Source organism: Cottoperca gobio, chromosome 15 (assembly GCF_900634415.1).
Source record: "Cottoperca gobio chromosome 15, fCotGob3.1, whole genome shotgun sequence".
Classification (NCBI taxonomy): domain Eukaryota; kingdom Metazoa; phylum Chordata; class Actinopteri; order Perciformes; family Bovichtidae; genus Cottoperca; species Cottoperca gobio.
The window spans coordinates 8,594,602-8,613,844 of NC_041369.1; the positions used below are offsets into that span (position 1 = coordinate 8,594,602).

Here is a 19,243-nt window from a genome sequence, read left to right on the forward strand (position 1 = left end):
ATTGAGGAAAGATGATTCCCACTGTTCCGAGAGGGGATAGAATTGGAGACGGCCTGAGGATAAAAGGGGATTCTAACATGGCATAGGTCCTTACACATTGCCAGATTTTCTGTGGGGCATAAAGTTGGATGGATAGCTTCTGTTGCTTCCTGTGCCCTTCTGCCAGCAGTGAGCTGTGCCTCAGGAGGCAGACGCAGGCTGGCTGAGTGTTAGTCAGGATGGAGAGGAGGGCAATCTGAACGCCGCTAATGAGCTCATGTATGAAACATGAGAATTTGCCCCCCGCAGCGGCAGGTCTTTGAACACAATAGGATGCACTTATATCAAATTGCGCGCCACATATATATGCGCACACAGGCTATAAAGTTCAATACAACCCTCCTCCTTCTACCAACTGAAACACACACACACACACACACACACACACACACACACACACACACACACACACACACACACACACGCACACACAAAGCTGTCCTCATGAATTTGGCCAACCAAGCATCTTTACAACTCTACAACGGGAATCAGTGTTTTCCTACTCTGGTGCAGTAAGAGGGCACAAGATAAATCATGAAAAGGTTCTGAAATGATTAACGGGATGGAAAACAATAAAAAAACAAAACAATGTTCGCTGCTACACAAAATTGTGCTATTTTTTCAGACTCTTATATCCTTGCTATTTTTTTGCAAAAAGACTTTATACTTTTACCCGTTCAGATATTAGCAGATCGATACCACTCGCATATATATACATTAAATATAAAGCTACAGCCAGCAGCTGGATAGCTTAGCATAAAGACTGAAAACAGGGGAAACAGCTAACCTGCCTCTGACCCAACATAATCTGCATACCAGCACCTCTAAAGATCACTAATCAAACTTCAACTTCAGTTAACTAAACATTCACAGTATCCAGAGAGTCTTTGGATACTTTACAAGTCAGTAAATAACAACAGAAAACAAAACATGTTTCCACGGCATGGTGCGGCTCTACTCGTCTTGAATAGAATAGACTCACTTTTGATACCACGTACTTTTCAGAATGCTCCACTACAGATAGTACCACCTCAGTGTAGGCTGGGTATGCGTGTGAAAATGGCTTGGCAACGGTAGACTCGCTGAATTTATTCATCATAACCAGACAGAGGAACTTCTGCACGTTGTCAATTGTAAGGCGTTGTGTATGGCCTTATGGGGGGGGCTATGCAACTATTTCTAGGCTGTCAAGTCACTTAGTTATCAGAGAAGACTCCAGGAAGTTACTGCATGCCAAGAAATAAACACATTAAACAAACCTAATTAATGTGCTTTAGAGGTGCTGGCTCGCTAAGACAGACTTTCCCCCATTTATCTAAACTAAGGTAAAAAGCTGCTGCTGCTGGTACCTTCATATTTACTGTCCAGACATGACTGAGCTATAAAACTCAGATAACTCACAGTAAGAAAACAAATAAACTAATTTCCCAAAATGTCGAGTACATATCACCATTTAGAACCTGTGATGAAGTAAACTGCTTCATTTTAAGGAAACACAAGCCAAAAAACGTTGTAAGCCACTTAGCTCGCTTACACAGAGAGAAAGTGAAATATAATTTGTATCATTGTCTTGATGGTGGTTATTAGACCGCATCAGCTCCCGGATGAGACAAGCTGGGGGCTGGCACAGCGGGGAGGAAAGAAAAAAGCCTCAGACTAAGTGGCTGTGACACACGCACACACAGATTCCTCTTCATACTTTGGGGAAGAAATGAGATGGAGATAGTCAGGTTATTTATGGGGTTTGCGTGTGTGTGTGTCACAGAAAGAGAGATCTTGCCTTAGTCGTCTTCATTCAAAGTGGCCAGATCTGCTTAATCAGAGGGAGCAGGGAGGCTGCTGGAGAAGCTATCACATATCTGGTGAGCAGATCTGCTGTACGTGGACCAGACAGCTCACTTACCACCCTCTCTAATTGCTATGTGAGATCCTATCCCACCTGACACAGTCTCCCGTGTCAACTTCCATTTATGCCGGCTGTGTTAGGCAGCGTGCAAGGAGATAGCCATTGAATTATACATGGGGGGCATTAAGTCTGACTTTGGATGGCAAAGAGCATGTACAGATGTGAGATGACTACGGCTCGAACAAGAGCCACATTTAGAAATAATATACTGTGAGGAATAGAAACAGTCGACACAAAAGGCAGAGGAAGATGAGAGATACAGACTTGAGTGTATTAACTGTTATCTCAATATTTCTATCCATGCTGATATCGAGAGGCAGTGTACCATGCTGTCGCCATGCCAACCGGTGGCAAAACTAGTGAGCCTCTTCGGGCGTGACAGATGAAAATAATATTTTCTTTATAGAACGGGACAAGACATCAAGCAGCAGAGCCTCCTCCTGCGCTGAGTGGAACCAGAGCACCGGGTGATATTGCCACTTCCTGTAAGTCTGCGGGATGCTGCTGTCATTGGCAGGCCATGCGAATAAAATCGGCACTAAAAAGCCCATAAAGAAGAGAGACAGTCTGTTAGTCCCTGATACATGCGGCACTATATTTGGTGTTGAGGGAACCTCACAAAGGCGTTCACAGAGCCTGCACTGGAAAATTCATGAGCTCAGCCTCCCCTCACACCACTGATCTCAGCGGGCGCTAAACATCCCTGATTGCTGCCAAAACCCCGGCCAAAATCGAAGAGGCCATTCATTCATAACACAAACAGAACTGGATGTTGCAAAAAAGAAAAAGGCATCTGCTTAATATAGGTCAAAATACTCATTCATTATTCTAATGAAGAAATAATTACTTTAGCTAAATAGATGTAAAGTTGATAAAAAAAAATGATGAAGTTGATGATTACAATCAGACAGACAAAGCAAATGGAGCAGACATATCGCACAGTGATGCACAATGTGGATGATGAAGCAATGGGCTTTAATGAGCCTGCAGAAGTTAACGACTGCAAGGTGTTCGAATTTGCTACTGCATTATGAACATTTGAACAGCTCTCTAATTGAAAGTGAATAATGCAGCCATTTCTTCATCGCCTTGTAACAATAAAAGCGGCCAACATCTGTGAGACTTTCGTGTTGTCAAACAAATTAGAGGCGGCTCCGTGCTAACACAGCACTGCCGATATGCGTGTTAGAAAACCCTTGCGCATAATAGGGCAGAAGAGAAATTGTGAGTCTTTGTAATTGAGTTGAAGGCACCGACTGTGATTAATGTGTTTAAGCTCAGCTCGGGCTGCTTGAGTGCAACGGCACTGCAGGTAACACAAATACAGTCAGCATATGCAGACACTCACATTGTATAAATGTATCTGAACTTAACAGCAGCCAAGCAGCATGGCTAATGAAGGAGGAGGGACAGGCTGATATCTCAGACAGACACTCAATAACCCATGATGCTTTAAGGCTGTGGGATCACAAAGCATAGCAGTACACAGATTGCAGCTGGCATGGCGTAACATATTGTGTGGCTATGCCCGAATGCACAACAAAAGGAATCATTTGACAAAGAATTGGTTTACAGAATCTGTGCTTGGGTGGATATATATATATATTTCAGTTCTGGGTACTGAATTGCTCTGACTGAAATGTTCAACATGCTCACTGTCATTATAACTCAAATCAAACTCAGTAAACAGAGTTTACTGAGGAGACTCTAAACTTACTTTGCTTTGGGTTTAAAAATTAAAAATAATTCTAATAGCACTAAAAGGCCCAACAAAGAGGAATTCCAGAAAATGTGCAGCCATAAAAGCTTTAAAAGGCTTTCTCAACAGCTCACCTGCTCACATTCCTGCTCCATTTAACTGGCATCTCATTATTCCCTCTGCGTCCTTTGGGAAACTCCATTAGCACCAGGCTAATATATTTTCCACAAAAACACATTTCTGAATTTGACATCTCCCTCCATTGAAAAGTTGTCAAAACTAGCCATGCTGGCTGCTAAATGATAATGTAGGACAGCAGGTATAATTTTCACCATGTTTACCATCTCAGTTTAGTGTGTTAGCATGCTAACCTTTGCAATTTGCTATAGTACGGCCAAGGGTGATCGGAAATGTCATTAGTTTTGCAAAGTATTTGGTCATAAACCAAAGTATTAGACCACCAAGTGATGGCACTAGATGGAAAGTCAAATGGTAATCCACCCAGTAGTTGTTCAGCTATGTCAGTCTGGACCAAAGTAGTAAATTGACATGCTGCTAGCATGGCTACAAACAAACAGCTTTTCTTTGTTTGCACTGTAACCAACACTATGAAACTCAACCTCCTTTTAAGTCATATGTAAAAGAAATAAATTGATGCAGTGGTGGTAGTTATTATTGTAGTACCTCAATCTACTTGCCTTTGTTTTTGCAGTAATTGTGATGGGTATGGACGCTATGATACTCACAATGGAATGACATCCTCTACTGAATCTCAGGAAAAATGAATACTGCCAAAACTTCAGAGAAACAAAACAAGGAAACATTCTCTCAGGTCCACTTAACGACTAGGCCGCCCTCAATCATTCAGACACTCTTTAGGAGAAGAGCTGTCATATGTTCCATCATGTTTTCAACAGGAGTACCCTGAAAGAGGCAAATCCATGAATAAATCATATATGTCCTCACCCTACTATTGGCTCTCCATTAAGAGCATTTGTTTAATGACACTGAGAGCTAGTATTTTGATGTACACTTTAGCTGATGGACCAGTATGCACAGTTGAGTTTGGCCTGAATGTGTTCCCAAATCCTGCCAAGGACCATAAAGACAGAGTTGACACTTCAGTGGGAGGTGTATGAAGAAAGAAAAAATGGTAGAGATGCAACAAAAGATGAAAAAACACTAATTAAATGTGTTGCAGTGGAGCCATGTGAAGAAGGAAACCTACTGTCTTTATCGCAGATAGCCAAATTACCTGACTGCTACAGAATGTACCGCCTGCATACTAACAATAGCATTAAATAGGCATTGGCAGAATACTTGGATATATCAAAAGGGAACACACACTGACACTGCCTCCACATTTGAATGTCCTCACTCCTGGGGGTCATTTACTCAGCTCTTCAATTATTTATTTGTAAATTTAGTATCACTCCAGATCTCTCTTGGGGACAAAATTATACACTCAGCAGGGAATCAAACCTCCGGCTATAATGGGTTTGGTATTCATCAGCACTCGCATCAATGGCAATTAGGAACTTAATGGCTCCCAGGCCAAAAACCCCCACACCACAAAGTAGGTGGAGATGTTCAACAAGCTAAAGCCGTGTGGTTTAAGTGGATGCATGTGCGTGGATCTCGTCAAGGTATCAGCTGAACTATGTGTTGCCTTAGAGCTCATGACAATAGGCCCTTTCAAGAAGAACAGGCATCCTTATAAAATGACATGTGCTAGAAATGCCTCAGAAACCAAAAGGATGGCCATCTTGACTTTGAAGTAGACTGTAATTTCTAATCCCCTCCAGCTAAAGAAATGGTAATGTGGTGGTTATGGGCTATCACTTTCCAGCTAGCATGTGCCAGCCCCTTATTACTAAATAGGATGACAGTTTAATGAGCCCCTTGCTTGTTGTCGCCAAGGCATTGTGAAATTGCGCCTGCTGCCATATTGTGTGAGCCCACTTGAGCAAGCCGCGGAACCAATCATTAATATACCCCCTCTTCCCACATTTGCGACGCGTTTCTCACCTGATTTCCGTTCCTTTGTTTAGAACGAGCATTTTGCATGTCACTGATTTCCCAGCCCCCGTGTCTCTGAGAGCTGCATTACTGTGTGTGAGGCACGTAGTGTATTTAGGATACTGAGGTGAACTTGAACATGTCTTTGGTGGTTGTCAGGGGAGATATTAATGCTATCCCTGACTGTTTAACAAGTCAAGGTGTTCAGGGCTGTATTTCAAGAACACAAATCAGACTCAGTGAGTTTCATGCACATAGGTGAAAGGAGAAAAAACATAATTTGCAAGTAAAAGGAATTGGCTTCTACTACAACAATATAAAATCATGGACCTTCATTAACAAAAATACCAAGTCCATGCATTATACCCCATACAAACTCTGCCTGAATGCAACAATGAAAGGGTGCCCCCTAGTGACAGCAGAGGGTGCATTAAAGACAAGACAATGGGTCGAAACTAATGGTGACGCTGCAGCCACAGGCCTTAATGGTCTAGATAACAGTGGATGTTAGATGGTTGATTGCACGCCTTGGGTTGCAGCAGGAGCCCGATCCAGAGCTTGGGTCTCTGCTCTTTCACTACCTGCTCTGGCAGGTCACTTCACCGTTCCCCTTCCTTCCCTCTCCACGCACTCCCGTCTCAGTGCCTCAGAGAGTGAAGTGACCTTTTTTTTTTTTTTACTCCCTGTGACTGATGGACTTGAGAGAGAAGCACTACAGGTTTTGCTGTCAAAATCCATTTATTTCTTTGCCAGTGCCAGGAGGCCAAACCAATCTAACCCCCCCTTCTCCTCAAAAAAGTGAGCCTTTCCTTTTAGAAGCATTCAGATCTCCTCTAGGAGGAGAGTGTTCTTGTGCTGATACATCATGTCTGCACTGAGTAGCTTGGAGGTAATTGGCTACTTCACACAATCTAAAGCTCATTTCCCCTGCACACAAGTCCCACAACCACCCCACCCTTCCCTCTCAACAACTGCCAATCCTGCAGGTGACTCATTTGATGCCGACTCCCCACTGACAGCAGAGCACTTCTCTTTCATTTGGGAGAAAAGTCATCGTCCATTGACGTCTTCCCAGCGTGAAGCAACATCAAGTGAGGACTTCTCCTTCAAAGGGCTCTCATGATGCACATTTCAATTGATATTTAAAGGGTGTATTCAAAGAAAGACAGAGGCACCTTTCTAAGAAATGCAACGTTTTTCAGTCTCAATCTGCAGAAAAACACTTGTCATTTTGATAATGGTGCATTTATTTTAGTTCATATTTTTTCCCTCCAGGTGACCAAAAACAGATCTAAAGGTAGAGAGAATGTTGGACATCAATTCACTAGATGGACATGACTTCAAATGAATGATAATGTTGCTTTGTAATTGCTGGATGTGTAAACTAGAACCATCGACAAATCAACTTTAGAAGGTGTATATGTTAGTGTTGTGTTTCCACTGCCCCCAGGTGGCCAGTTATTGCAGGTTTAAAGGGTCAAAGATCAATTATTAATTGCTCCATAAATAGCTAGGAAGTTAAGTTGTATCTGCAGTTTGTGCTTGGCCAGGTGGAATACACAACAGCGCACCACTCAGTCTGCATTACTGCTCCCTGGTAATAACAATGGAAGAACTCCAGTCATATATTCTCATGTTTTCATTTGAATGACATTTTGGTCAAGAGAAAAGATGATAATGCCCGGAGCAGCCGAGGGTGGAAAACGGTCCATGTTATCTAGATGTAGACTGTGTCTCACCGTGCTGGGCCTCCTTCTGCTGCAGCTCCTGCCTGAGCTGCTGCCGCTGTTCCTTCATGCTGGCCAGCTCCTGGCTGCTCCCCGAGCTGAGGCTGTGCAGCCTCTTGGCCAGAGCATCCAGCCGGTCCCGCTCCAGGTACACCGCCTTCATCTCAGCCTTCAGCTCCTTGGCACTGCTGAAGTCGTTTCCTGCACCAGTGCACCACAGGAGGACATTAGGTTTACAACGCCCTTTAATGAGCGCCTCGATCATTAATAGCGTAATTAAGTGAAGCTAATGGTTGACTAATGGTGAATTTAAGTAAATGAGGTATATAGAAGACGTGAACTGTAGGAAGGGTTGAATTGGGGCGTGGTTGAGTGGGGAGTTACCTGAGATGGCCGCCAGTTTGGCTTCATGCAGTGCCAAAAGCTGAGTTTCCGTCTCGCTGACTTTCCTCCTCAGGCTTCTGCCCAGCCTCTGACTCATGACCACCTGGGGAAAAAGCAGAAGAAGGAGAAGACGAGGCTGAGGAGAGAGCCAGGGGGGAAGGGTGGTAACTAACAAAACCTTTGCAGACACATGGATCCCACAGGATGCATAGCTCATTTCCAATTCCGCTTTCATTTTCTTTTTGACACTCATTCTTACCAGACCTTACAGATTCATTTCCGTCCTTCTGTGCTCGCCCTGCTTTGAATACACAGCTGAGCATCAATGCCAATGTGTTACCTTGTCTATAACCTTTAGAAAGAAAGAGAATGTGTTTCCTTTCACATGGACTGACAGGGAAATGTGAAATCTCCATAAAAGTTGCCATTAGAATGTCAGGGAGGGAAAAGGCCCTGAATGTCACGGTCCTGATGGGGATGCAGCACCTTAGCTCGGCTGTATTCACAGAGGAGTTGATGGCTTCAGACACAGCCTGTCTGGCCCCGATCTGCCCTCACGCTTTAAACCTCTCTTCTTTTCAATGTATTCATTTTGAGTAAAATACGATACCCATGATGCCTTTCCTTCTTTTGAGGAACTATTTTCACCACTCAAAGGGATGTGGAGCCGGATTTTCTCACGCATGTTCTCCTTGAATCTGACACAGTTTTGTGCAACACTTTGAAAAGGCTGTCAAATTTCTAAGGCAGAACATCTCCAGGGAGTTCTCTTCCCACAGAAATACAGAAAACTGTTTTTTCAAACAGCGTTGCATAATTTTATTTTACGCAACTGGAAACTGCTCTGGAGTGCTTTGCAAACTGTAGAAATTCTGACATCGGTGATTTGATTTCAAAACATCAGGCTATTTGTCAATACAGAAAGGGAAAGTTTATTTCATGCCAGCAATTGATTTGTCACAGCAGGTGTGCTATGCTCCACATGGTGGATATATCTAATTTAGGAACACAACTTTTCATTTCATCTTGGACAATCTTGGAGCGCCTTTGGTATCCGAGTGGTTACAGTGCATGCCATATAACCGCTATGTCACAGGTCCGAATCTGCACTTTGTTGCATGTCATCTCTCTCCCTCCCCCACTTTTACACTGTCCTCTGTCAAATTCAGGCGAACAGATAATAAAGGAAAGACAATTATGTAGTTGAGGTAAAAATGTCTCTTTGTGGAAATCCTACATGTTCCTTTGAGGTGCAGTTGCAGCTTTGACCAACCATTTGACGATGGCTTTTCTTAAACACAGTAAGAGTAAAGAGGTATTTTCTGAGCCCACCATCCCCTGCTGTGCCTCTCTCTCTTTTTATCCTTAAGCCACCACTCTTACAGACTTCTGCTGCTTCTGGCGTTTACACCTGCAGAGATCTATGTATAGGGATCAGTGAGAGCGAAAAGCAAACCCCTGAGAAGCAAGAGGGAACTCCAGAGACACAGCACATACAAAGGGAAGCATGCAAAGGAATACATCACCGACACGCAAAGAAAACTAAACAAAGCCATGCGAGCGCAAGAGATATTTCACCCAACATACGCCTATGAAATCAACTGCCCGTACTATTCAGTTGAAAACGACATCTCTTACATGACTCTTACATTCAACGACGTTCACTGCCTTGTCAAATAATAATAAGCACATCAATACAGACACTGACATTTAGTATGCATATTTAATATGCCAATGCTGGCACACAGTACATGCTTTCGAGTTGGACGTATTACTCATTAGATATTCACACACATTCAGTCATTGTTGGCATGCTGAGGGGAGGCGGAGCTGCTATGGACTAAATTAGGTCAGAGGAACAGTGGCTTACTTTAGCAGTGGCTTCCTTGATGGACAGATTCAATGCCTGTTCCTGCTCCTGGAGTCTGTAAAAAAGGAAATGTATGTTACAGTGAAGTCATTTCTTTCTCTTGGGTCATTCAAGTGAAATTAATAGACGTCAATCACAGGATTAAAAATGTACCAGTTAATTCTATAATCAATGCATTTGTGCTGCTAAACACAGAGCGATTTATCAACTATCAAGAGAGTTACAGAATATTTAATCACTTTTATAAAGGATGTCTAAATGTCTTAAAAGATATTGTCCAATGGATAAGAGCAAATAAGCAGGCAGTAATTATTCGCTGACAAGTCTACATCGTTGCATCTGCAGTGGACAAAAACTGCTCAAACGTCAAGTAAAAACCTGCAGATATCCAAAACCAGAATAACAGGTTTACACTAAGTCTAGTAAAGTTGTTGTAGACTGATGTTCTGTGCAAATAATAAAAGTATTTGCACACTTTTTGAGCTTTATGCTTCAAATTTCACAACTCTAACCAGTGATTTTTAGGCACTTTCTCTTTAAAAAAAGAAATACAAATGATTATTTGAATCTAAGAAAGTCTATAAATAATAAAAATGTACAATTGAATAAAGAAACTGTTTAAAATGTTTGTTGCTTGCAGTTCCCTTTCCAAATAACACAGGACATTTCCGTCTCATATTAAGATTTATTTCCTTACTGGATTAAAGAAATCCACCCTGTCCAGGGTGCAGTAACACTGATGTTCTGAAACCACATCTTACTCTGACTCACCCCTCTCGTATCTGTTCGTTAAATATGAAGCTCAAGCCAGCAGCCAGTTAGCTTAGCTTAGCATAAAGACTTGAAACAGAGGGAAACAGCTAGCCTGGCTGTCCAAAGGTAACAGCATCTGTTTTCCAGCACCTCAAAAGCATACTACCAATAACACACAATCAAGTGTTGTAAATACTGAAGTGCAACAACGACAATTGGGGTTTTATGGGAGTCGATTATTTCTTAATAGATATGTTAATGAGATATAAGAGTGCCATTGATCTTCTCATTCAACTGTCGGCAAGAAAGTGGATAATCTTATTTCCCAAAATGTCGAACTATCCCTACTAATTGAATTTGAAATGTCATATAAGGAACTATAGATACTAGTGTTTCCAAAGTAAAAACTAAGCTGTGAGTTTCTCAGTCACATCTTCAAGGGATAGTTTGGATGTTCTGAAGTGAGGTACTTTGCCATAATACACCTACACCTACAGTAGATGGCAGTCGGCACTCCCCCAGTTTGGAGAAACAGTTTGTAGGTAATACACTGACTATGGATAAGAACCTCATGCAACCCCTGTGACATACAGTATTTAGTTGGCTGAAATCTGCTTACAATTATGGTTTTCATTAGATTTAACCGTTGAGATGATGGTTTCAGATATCAAGAGTAATGTCAGTAATGTCATTACTGTAACATGTAAACATGCAAATAGGACAAACCATTAAGGTCATATTATTCAGTGAGAGAGATATAAATCAATTAGTAGATGGGAGCATAAAATCCATTAAGCACAACACAGTCACCTTGAGATATTCTCAATAATCACATGTCACAAAAACCAGTGTGCCCTTTTCATGTTATTCAAGCTGATGTTCAGGGTGAGTCAGAGTAAGATGTGGTTTCAGAACATCAGTGTTACTGCACCCTGGACAGGGTTGTATTTATTTAATCCAGTAAGGAAATAAATCTTAATATGAGACAGAAATGTCCTGTGTTATTTGGAAAGGGAACTGCAAGCAACAAAATAATCGCGATGACACAAAGCACGGCACCTGGAGACGTGCAGCTTGATATCCAATCTGAGGTCGCAATTTCAATCAGTAGCGAGAATAAATGCGTTCCAGTTGGGGTAAGAATATGTCAGATATCAAATTATGTCTGTGATGGTGGGTCACGGCACCGAGAAGGCGATAAGTAAAATGTACGTGTCTTTCTAATGAGTGGCAAGACAGAGAGGCTTTCCACAGTGCTCCGTCGCAAGCTATTAACTTCAGAGGATATGATGCAAAATAATCATTTGCATCTGAGAAAAACCATTAAAATTCAAAGCAGGTTCAAGCAGGTGTGAGAGAAGAGGATTGAGGGCACAGCGGGGAGCCAGATGTCATCAAAATTGCATGTGCATCCCTCTCAAACATCCAAAAGTGAGTGCAATTAAAGCTATTTTTGAATGTGAAATACTACATTTGTATCTCTACTTTAATTGTCAAAGTTCGTCTGTGCTATTATTTGAGATGTTAATTGGGTTGAAACATGATGATGTGCTTTTTGACTCTGTTGTACTTTCTTGGCAAGAGAGCTGCTGCTTAAGATTTATTCAAAATGCCACTTTGTTTTGCTAAATCTTTGCCTCCCAGCTTCATTCGTCCTCTGACAAACAGAGGATCTGCTCTGACACATCCTCCTCCAAACGAGCTAATTTAATGATAAGAAAATACGTGACTTGTCACAGGGGGAAACATTCATGGACTGATGATTGTTGTAGTGTTACTACCACTCACAGCTCTGTAGCAGCCCCACCTGGTGACTGACGGTACTGCAGGAACTGTGAGAACTATCCACTGCATGATAAGAAATTAATAAATCTAACTTTCATTTACCATCGACAAATATCTGTCTAAAATATATATTAATAAAAAATGATGTATTATTATGTATCAGGCTGCCCAGCAGTATATAAAGTAGTTAAAACTATGCATTATGCATCAATAATTCTAATCCAGGGACACATATAAATATATATATAATTCTGAAATGAGTACTTTTACTTTTGTTAACTTAAATATATTTTGATGCTAATACTTATGTACTTTTACTTATGTAAGTATTTAAATGCATGACTTTTACTTGTAGAAGAGTACTTTTTTGGTGTCATAGACTGTATATGTGTGGTATTAGTGCTTTTACTTAAGGGATCTGAATACTTCCTGCACCACTGCCTTCAGCATATCACCTCTGAGTAAATGCAGTGCATGTGATGTCAAGAAATTATATTCACAATTAAGGCTCAACCAATCAAATGTTGACTCCAGTGACCAAGGTGTAAAATGCAAATGTATATTGTGTGAAGATGCTTCTTCACAGAACACTCCCAAGGCGCAATTTTCTATTTACATTTTCCACGTACATTTGCACATTTCCTCTGAGCTGGACGATGTAGAGCAGAAGCACATAGACTCTCTGATGTTTTATCATTTGGATTTGAGTTTTTTCATGCACTGATCACATAACAAATACCTATAATAATGTATTAATAATGAGGAAAACAAATGAAGGATTTGGTGTAAGAGGAAACTGCATGTATCATGTGACGCTGACCTGATGAAGGAGGGTGAAGGAGAGGCAGAGATCAGCGTGCGGTTTTCAGAGGTGACGAGGTCCTGCAGGGTTCGGCTCATGTCGCGGAGCTGGGCCACGGTGCAGCTCCGCAGCACGGAGCCTTCCAGCTCCTCGGCCTCCACCTGCTGCTCCTCCTGCTGGATCTGCTGCTCCAGGCATCGACTGCGGTCCTTTAGCTCCGTCAGCCTCCGCTGCAGCGCTGCTATCTCCTCCTGCACAGGTTTAATTTATGATCCTTGTGTTAATTATCAGGTGTTAATCGTCAATTTGAGTTATTGTTCTTATAGTAGTTGTGAAATTGTTCCTGTGTTGACGAAACTATTTAGGATCCTAATAAAGGAAATTGAATCAAATAAATAGTTGTACGTTAATTATAAAAAGCAGTACATTTAGCATTATAATCAACTTGATACAGAACCAAACTTCACTAATTCTGGAATTAACCAGAACTATGAGTCCTTGTAAAGATTATTAGCATTCATCATCAGTATTATATTACACACACACGTGACAGAAATGGCTTATATGACGTAATGTGAGCTGAATTTACCTCTACCAGCTGTTTCTCTTGGATCAGGCGATCTTTTCGATGCAGTGGACCCTGTGATGAGTCGGACTGATCCCCTGCATCGGGCTCCACATCCTTCCTGACAACCATTCACAGAAACACAGTCAAGCCTCAGCAGTAGTGTTTTCACATCTTTGATAATGTTTTTTCTAGTTTTATTAACCTTCTAACATAACAGAGTTGACCTTAAATATTTGGGTGGCATGTGTATTCCCTAGTTTTTTTTTGAGATACAGGTACGTGTGGACAACACAGGGTTACATTTGTTCAGGATACTCTCTGGAGAGGCCCCACCTGATTTCCTTCCTGTTACAAGAGCTATTTTTGACATCCCTCCCTAACGGCTTTGTCCTGCAACATTATTATGGAAGATAGAGTATGATCATGATCACAGGACTGTTCTGTGAAGCACACACAGTCTCATTACATTATTTGATTTATTTTGTGTTTTTGATTGATTTATGCTGCATACTTTAAGTTTGCGTTTTAATTTTATATTTGCTTGTTTGTTGATTATATGACCTTATAAGCCTCTAGGTTGTTGTTGTTTTTTCCTTCAAATGCACAACTTGCTTTGTTTCATTTGTTGTTGTGTTTCTGCGGCTTTGTTTTATCTTGCTTATCACAATTTAAAAGTACTGGATTGGGATTTTCAAAATAAGGTAATTGCATAATCAATTCTATTTTCTAAATAAGTGCAGTCATGAAAAGAAATCTGAAACAAAATAGGGAATCTTTTTCAATCAGCACCACATTTAATATTATACTATTTCACTTAAACATGTAATTCTCCATTATGTCAATAAGGGAGAAAAAAGATACTTCACTATCAAAACGGTAGCTTATGATTACTGTGATGTGTCGGTTTGATGTTATTATTAACATGACTTTAATTTCTGGCAATGTGTGACCTCAGCAGAGTGTGAGTTGTGTGTACAATGATTATGCATCATGGAGACATTGTTGTGTGACTGACCTGCGCTGACTGCAGTCTGCCCTCTGGAGGGCGCTGTGCACCACCTGTCCGAGCCGCTCCAGGAACAGAGCAACGCTGGGCTGTCTGGAGGGTAAACCCAGCTTCAGAGCGGAGCGCTCCCTGCACAGCTCCTCCAGCTTTTTCCCAAAACGCTCAGCTGAAAACACGTACACACACACACACACACACACACACACACATACACACACACACACACACACTGAATAACATGCAGCAACATTTGCTAAAAAGTACAAGTTCAGTTCAAGTCAGAAAGTCATTGTAAAAACTTGTGACTGTACAGAAATAACATTACTGTCTAGGTCATTACGTCTACATATCCTACATTCACTGAAATAAGACGTCTGCACACACATCACCCCAGATTCAATTACCAAATCATACCTTCACTAGAAGGCACTTAGAGAGAGCAAACTTCTGTCAATACTGAACAATTCTCAGCTTGCTGTTTCCAAGAAGACGTAATTCCTATCATTTAATTCTTAAGACTCTTTCATTTCTGGACTCTATAAACAAACACTAGTCTTTTTTTATAGAAATCAACCTTGGTTGAGTTTATAGTTAAGATGTGTATTTACTTCTGTCACAACGTCCAAGAAATGGCTCAGATTCCTATTTTGAAAATAAACTTCCCTCAGGCCAGCAAGAAACAAATGTCTGCTTTTTCTGGAGTGAGATTCAAAATAAAGTCCAAATTAAATAAATGAGATTTTAGCAGTCGCTGGTTCTTTCCCATGCAGTCTTCAAAGTCAAAATATTAAAAGCGAAACAGACTGCAGAAACATGAATTAGTTTTACACCCAGAAAACCCTTTTTCTTGTAAATAAATGTGGATTTTGTTTCAGCTCTCTGTGCTACTTTTCAGTAGTTTCACAATGTCCAGTTTTTAGTTTAACTTGGCTGGTTGATCTAGTGTGGTGAGCACTGACATGTAGACACCTGGACAGGACAAACCTTCAGCTTTTGAGACAGAAAAAACACTACAATTAAAGTCAGTGTCAAGATTTGTACTGATCTTCAAATAACAGACACTATGTGTATAGGTCATGTTTTTTAAATATAAAACACATTTTAAAAGGTTTATTTATCACAGTAAAATTCACTAAACTCTCCAGTAAGTTGGATGTCAGTTAGTCAGAGTCAGTAACCAACAAACCATGTATTCAGCTTGAACGATCAGTGCTTTATCAAACATGTCAGTATAATCCACAACTAATTCAGATAGAAATAAATCTAATAAAGACAACTGGCCAACCATATCTTCCCTCATCTTAAATTGCAAACTTATAAATGTCTGTATCCTGACTGAACATATCAGTGATACCTTGAATTAAATGGAGAATCCCATAGAGTTACTACTGTATGTTAAGCTGCTACAACTCTTCTTTTTCAGTTTACTGTCCTCTTTCCATTGTACTAAAATTCAAACAACAACAATGTTCTTGAGGAGGTCAGGGTAATTTCATCAAATACTTAGATTTGTAAAAATATCAAAAGAAAGTAGTAAATCGAGTTAGTTCAAGGCAAACTCTCTACAATTCATCCACAACTACAGTTTGAGGCATACTACTTATTAAAGCAACGGCTCAACTCAAAGTCTTAGTTCACCTGCGTCATAGTCATCATCCAAAATGGCTTTCTGCTGGAGCTTCTGCAGCTTCAACATCAAGGACTCAATCTGAGAAGGGATTAGACAGAAGACAGAAAATATTATGCAACAGTCCAGAGGGCAATGCTCTGTAAACAGTGTGGGTGCAATGACCATCAATTTAAAGTGACACCGCGTCAGCAAGTTAAGGACTCGGTATGACATTTAAAACCTCATTATCATTACTATGTATTGCTACTCAGATTGTATCTCATCAGGGAAGACTAATCAACCAAGCTACTTGTTTTTAAAGATATGTATATAGATATGTTTTTCTTTACCTTCTCAATTGTCTATAACAGACAATTTAAGGGATTTCACCTGTTTAGTTTAGTATGTAAACTCCTATAAGGAATTGGTTCTCAACTTGGGGATCAGGACTTCAAAGATGTCCGAAATAGCCTACTGGGTAGTTTTACTTATTCTAATCTGTAAATAAATAAATTCAAACCTATGTATGTCAATTTGGACAAAAGCTTGTAAGTAAGGAGTTGGATGTTTGTTGTATTGAAGAGCTGCAGATAGATAGCAGTTAGCAGAGCTACATGCGTGTTGATCTTTTAAATGCTCAGTTGGCTATGTGTTTACCCTCAAAAAAACATGCACACTGTTTGCATAGTTTGAGCTTGGTCTTAAATAAATAGTTTGACATTTTGGGAAATACTTTTATTTGATTTCATGCCAAGAATTACATAAAATTGATACCCCTCTAGTGTCTGTAGACTAAATATGAAGCTAGAGCTAGCAGCAGGTTAGCTTAGTTTAGCACAAATACTGGAAACTTTGAATACACAAAACGTTTTACTCTTCAGTTTTTGCAAGAATTAAATAAACAGGATATAATTAGTTAATTATTGAGATTTGGAGTTAGTTAGCTAGCTGGTTGGCAGATTGTGTCACCTTTGGACGGAGCCAGGATAGCTGTTTCCTTGTGGTAAGCTAGGCTAACTAGCTGCTGGCTGTAGCTTCTTATTTAGCCTACAGACATGATAGATATAAATCTTCTCATCCAACTCTTGGCAGGAAAGCAAACTATTAATTTAAAAAGAACATCTTGGTGTGCCTTAGTCTGAGTCTTGACCCTGAACCTTGACTTAATCTCAACAAAGGCAATTACAGCCCTGCATCTCATGCTAACATCAGAAGCCAATTATGCCGACCTTAGTGTGCGTGCGGTTGTTTTGGAGGCAGTCTTGCAGCACTCCCTCGTACTTCTTCACCAGGTTGTCCCAGCCTTGCTCGGAGGCAGGCGTGGCGCTCTCATATCCGGAGGTGACAGAAGAGGCGGAGGCAGTGTCTGAGTCCACAGACAATGACGAGGTGATCTCTATATCCAGAGATGGGGAGTCACAGTCAGGCAGGTCGGGTGTACCCTCCCTGCCACCCCACTGACACTCCCGCCAAAACCTACCGCCTAATGACAGCTCCTCTCGCTCCGCATGGCTTCCTGGGGCGGAGGAGGGCAGTGATTGGACAGACGTTGACTGTTTTGAGACATTGTGCTCAATGGATAAGGTTGCTGGTTTTGTTTGATGTGAACTAGGTGCTTTAGTTGGTTGATTTAGTGGTTCTGGTTTCCAGGATGGTGTGGCAGTGGTTGCGTTTGTCTTCTGGCTGGAGTTGAGGGACTGTTGAATGAAACTGAAGCTGGAGTTAAAGGAGTCCACTGGTGACGACCGGAGGGCCGGGCTCAGGCGTAACCTGAGTTCATTCTGGGGCAGAGAGGACGGACCCCGGTGGCTGGATGTACCATTCATGGCACTGTAGTCCACATGGGGAAGAGGACGGGTAACAGAGCAGATAAAACTACTCTTCCAGGAGCTACATGTGAGTTCATCAGGCTGTTGCTGATTCATTACGGATAATTTGACAGCAGGTGTTAGGCTCATCCTCTGAGCGCTGGTACCCTCGGTGATGTCAGTGCGACGTCCAGATTTTCCGTTCCAAATGCTAGTGGTCCTCTCTTCCTCTTCCTCCTCCTCCTCCTCCTCCTCCTGCCCATGAGTAGGGCTCTGTAGTCTGGACTGATCTCCTCTCATGTATCCAGGTCTTCGGTGGAGCCTCTTACGAGCGGAGCTGCCAGCTGTCCCTGATGCTCTGCCACCTGTCGATGCAGAGATTAACCATTAAGCTGGACAACACGGTCATGAGGAAGATAAAGAGAGTGAGCTCATAGAACTGGCAGGATTAACTGTGCAATCATGGAGTACGTCAGGAAAATGTGATGATAAATGTGCCAATTACACAAATAATGTAAAACATCAGATTGTAAGTATTATGAATGTGATATAACCAGACCTTTTCAAACCAAACATTTGACCTGAAAAAAAAAAGCAGCGCTAACTGAATGAAAAACAACTTGGACAGATGTCTGACATTTCCCAGAGTTCTGCTCCAGCTGTTGGGAAATACCAAAGCCACACAGTCATTTTGAGTTAAGACACACCTCTCAGTGGAGGAGTGGACTACATGAACAATATTTCTTGAAGTTACATTTGAATTGGTTTATCTTTGAAAACACAGCCATGTTGACCTAAAGCAGACATTATCACACTGTGAGGCAGGCCATGATGCAGGGGTGAAGTGGAAGTAAAGCTGAATTAATCGGACTCATGCTGGAACAAAAAACAAACAAAACTGCTCTGATGCTAGCAAGGCTGTTAAGAATTAAGTTAGAAAGATTAATGTTAGATTGCATAATGACAAACTCTACTTCTGTGGGCCGCTGAAATACGTTTAAAGCAGCATTCTTTTTGGGTTGTTTGATGAGAACAGTGAGAATCAACCAAAACAGTTAAGTTACCCTTCATAGACCTGTGAGGAACTACAAAGAACTGCAGAGTCAGGCGATAATGACCTCTGTTTTTACTTATGGAAACAGCTTTGATGGAGATCTGAGCTTTCTGTGTGCCCTTCTAGTTCTTTCGTTTGGGACTATTAGCAACTTATTTCACATGTGTACATGTAGTTGTTTGATTCTTTGTTAGTTAATTTGATACATAGTAAT

The 19,243-nt window shown here is 41.2% G+C and overlaps 1 protein-coding gene across 1 annotated transcript in view; it reads right to left on the bottom strand.

The window, feature by feature from the left end:
• disc1 (DISC1 scaffold protein) overlaps positions 1–19,243 on the bottom strand; it is a 43,996-nt gene that overhangs the window by 20,475 nt on the left and 4,278 nt on the right. Inside the window, exons 2-9 of the mRNA XM_029450136.1 lie at positions 17,397–18,340; positions 16,197–16,266; positions 14,568–14,724; positions 13,574–13,670; positions 13,003–13,235; positions 9,645–9,699; positions 7,775–7,877; positions 7,403–7,591 (exon numbers count right to left, since the gene is read on the bottom strand). Coding sequence (XP_029305996.1) covers positions 7,403–7,591; positions 7,775–7,877; positions 9,645–9,699; positions 13,003–13,235; positions 13,574–13,670; positions 14,568–14,724; positions 16,197–16,266; positions 17,397–18,340 — 1,848 coding nt within the window. The remainder of the gene's footprint in view (positions 1–7,402; positions 7,592–7,774; positions 7,878–9,644; positions 9,700–13,002; positions 13,236–13,573; positions 13,671–14,567; positions 14,725–16,196; positions 16,267–17,396; positions 18,341–19,243) is intronic.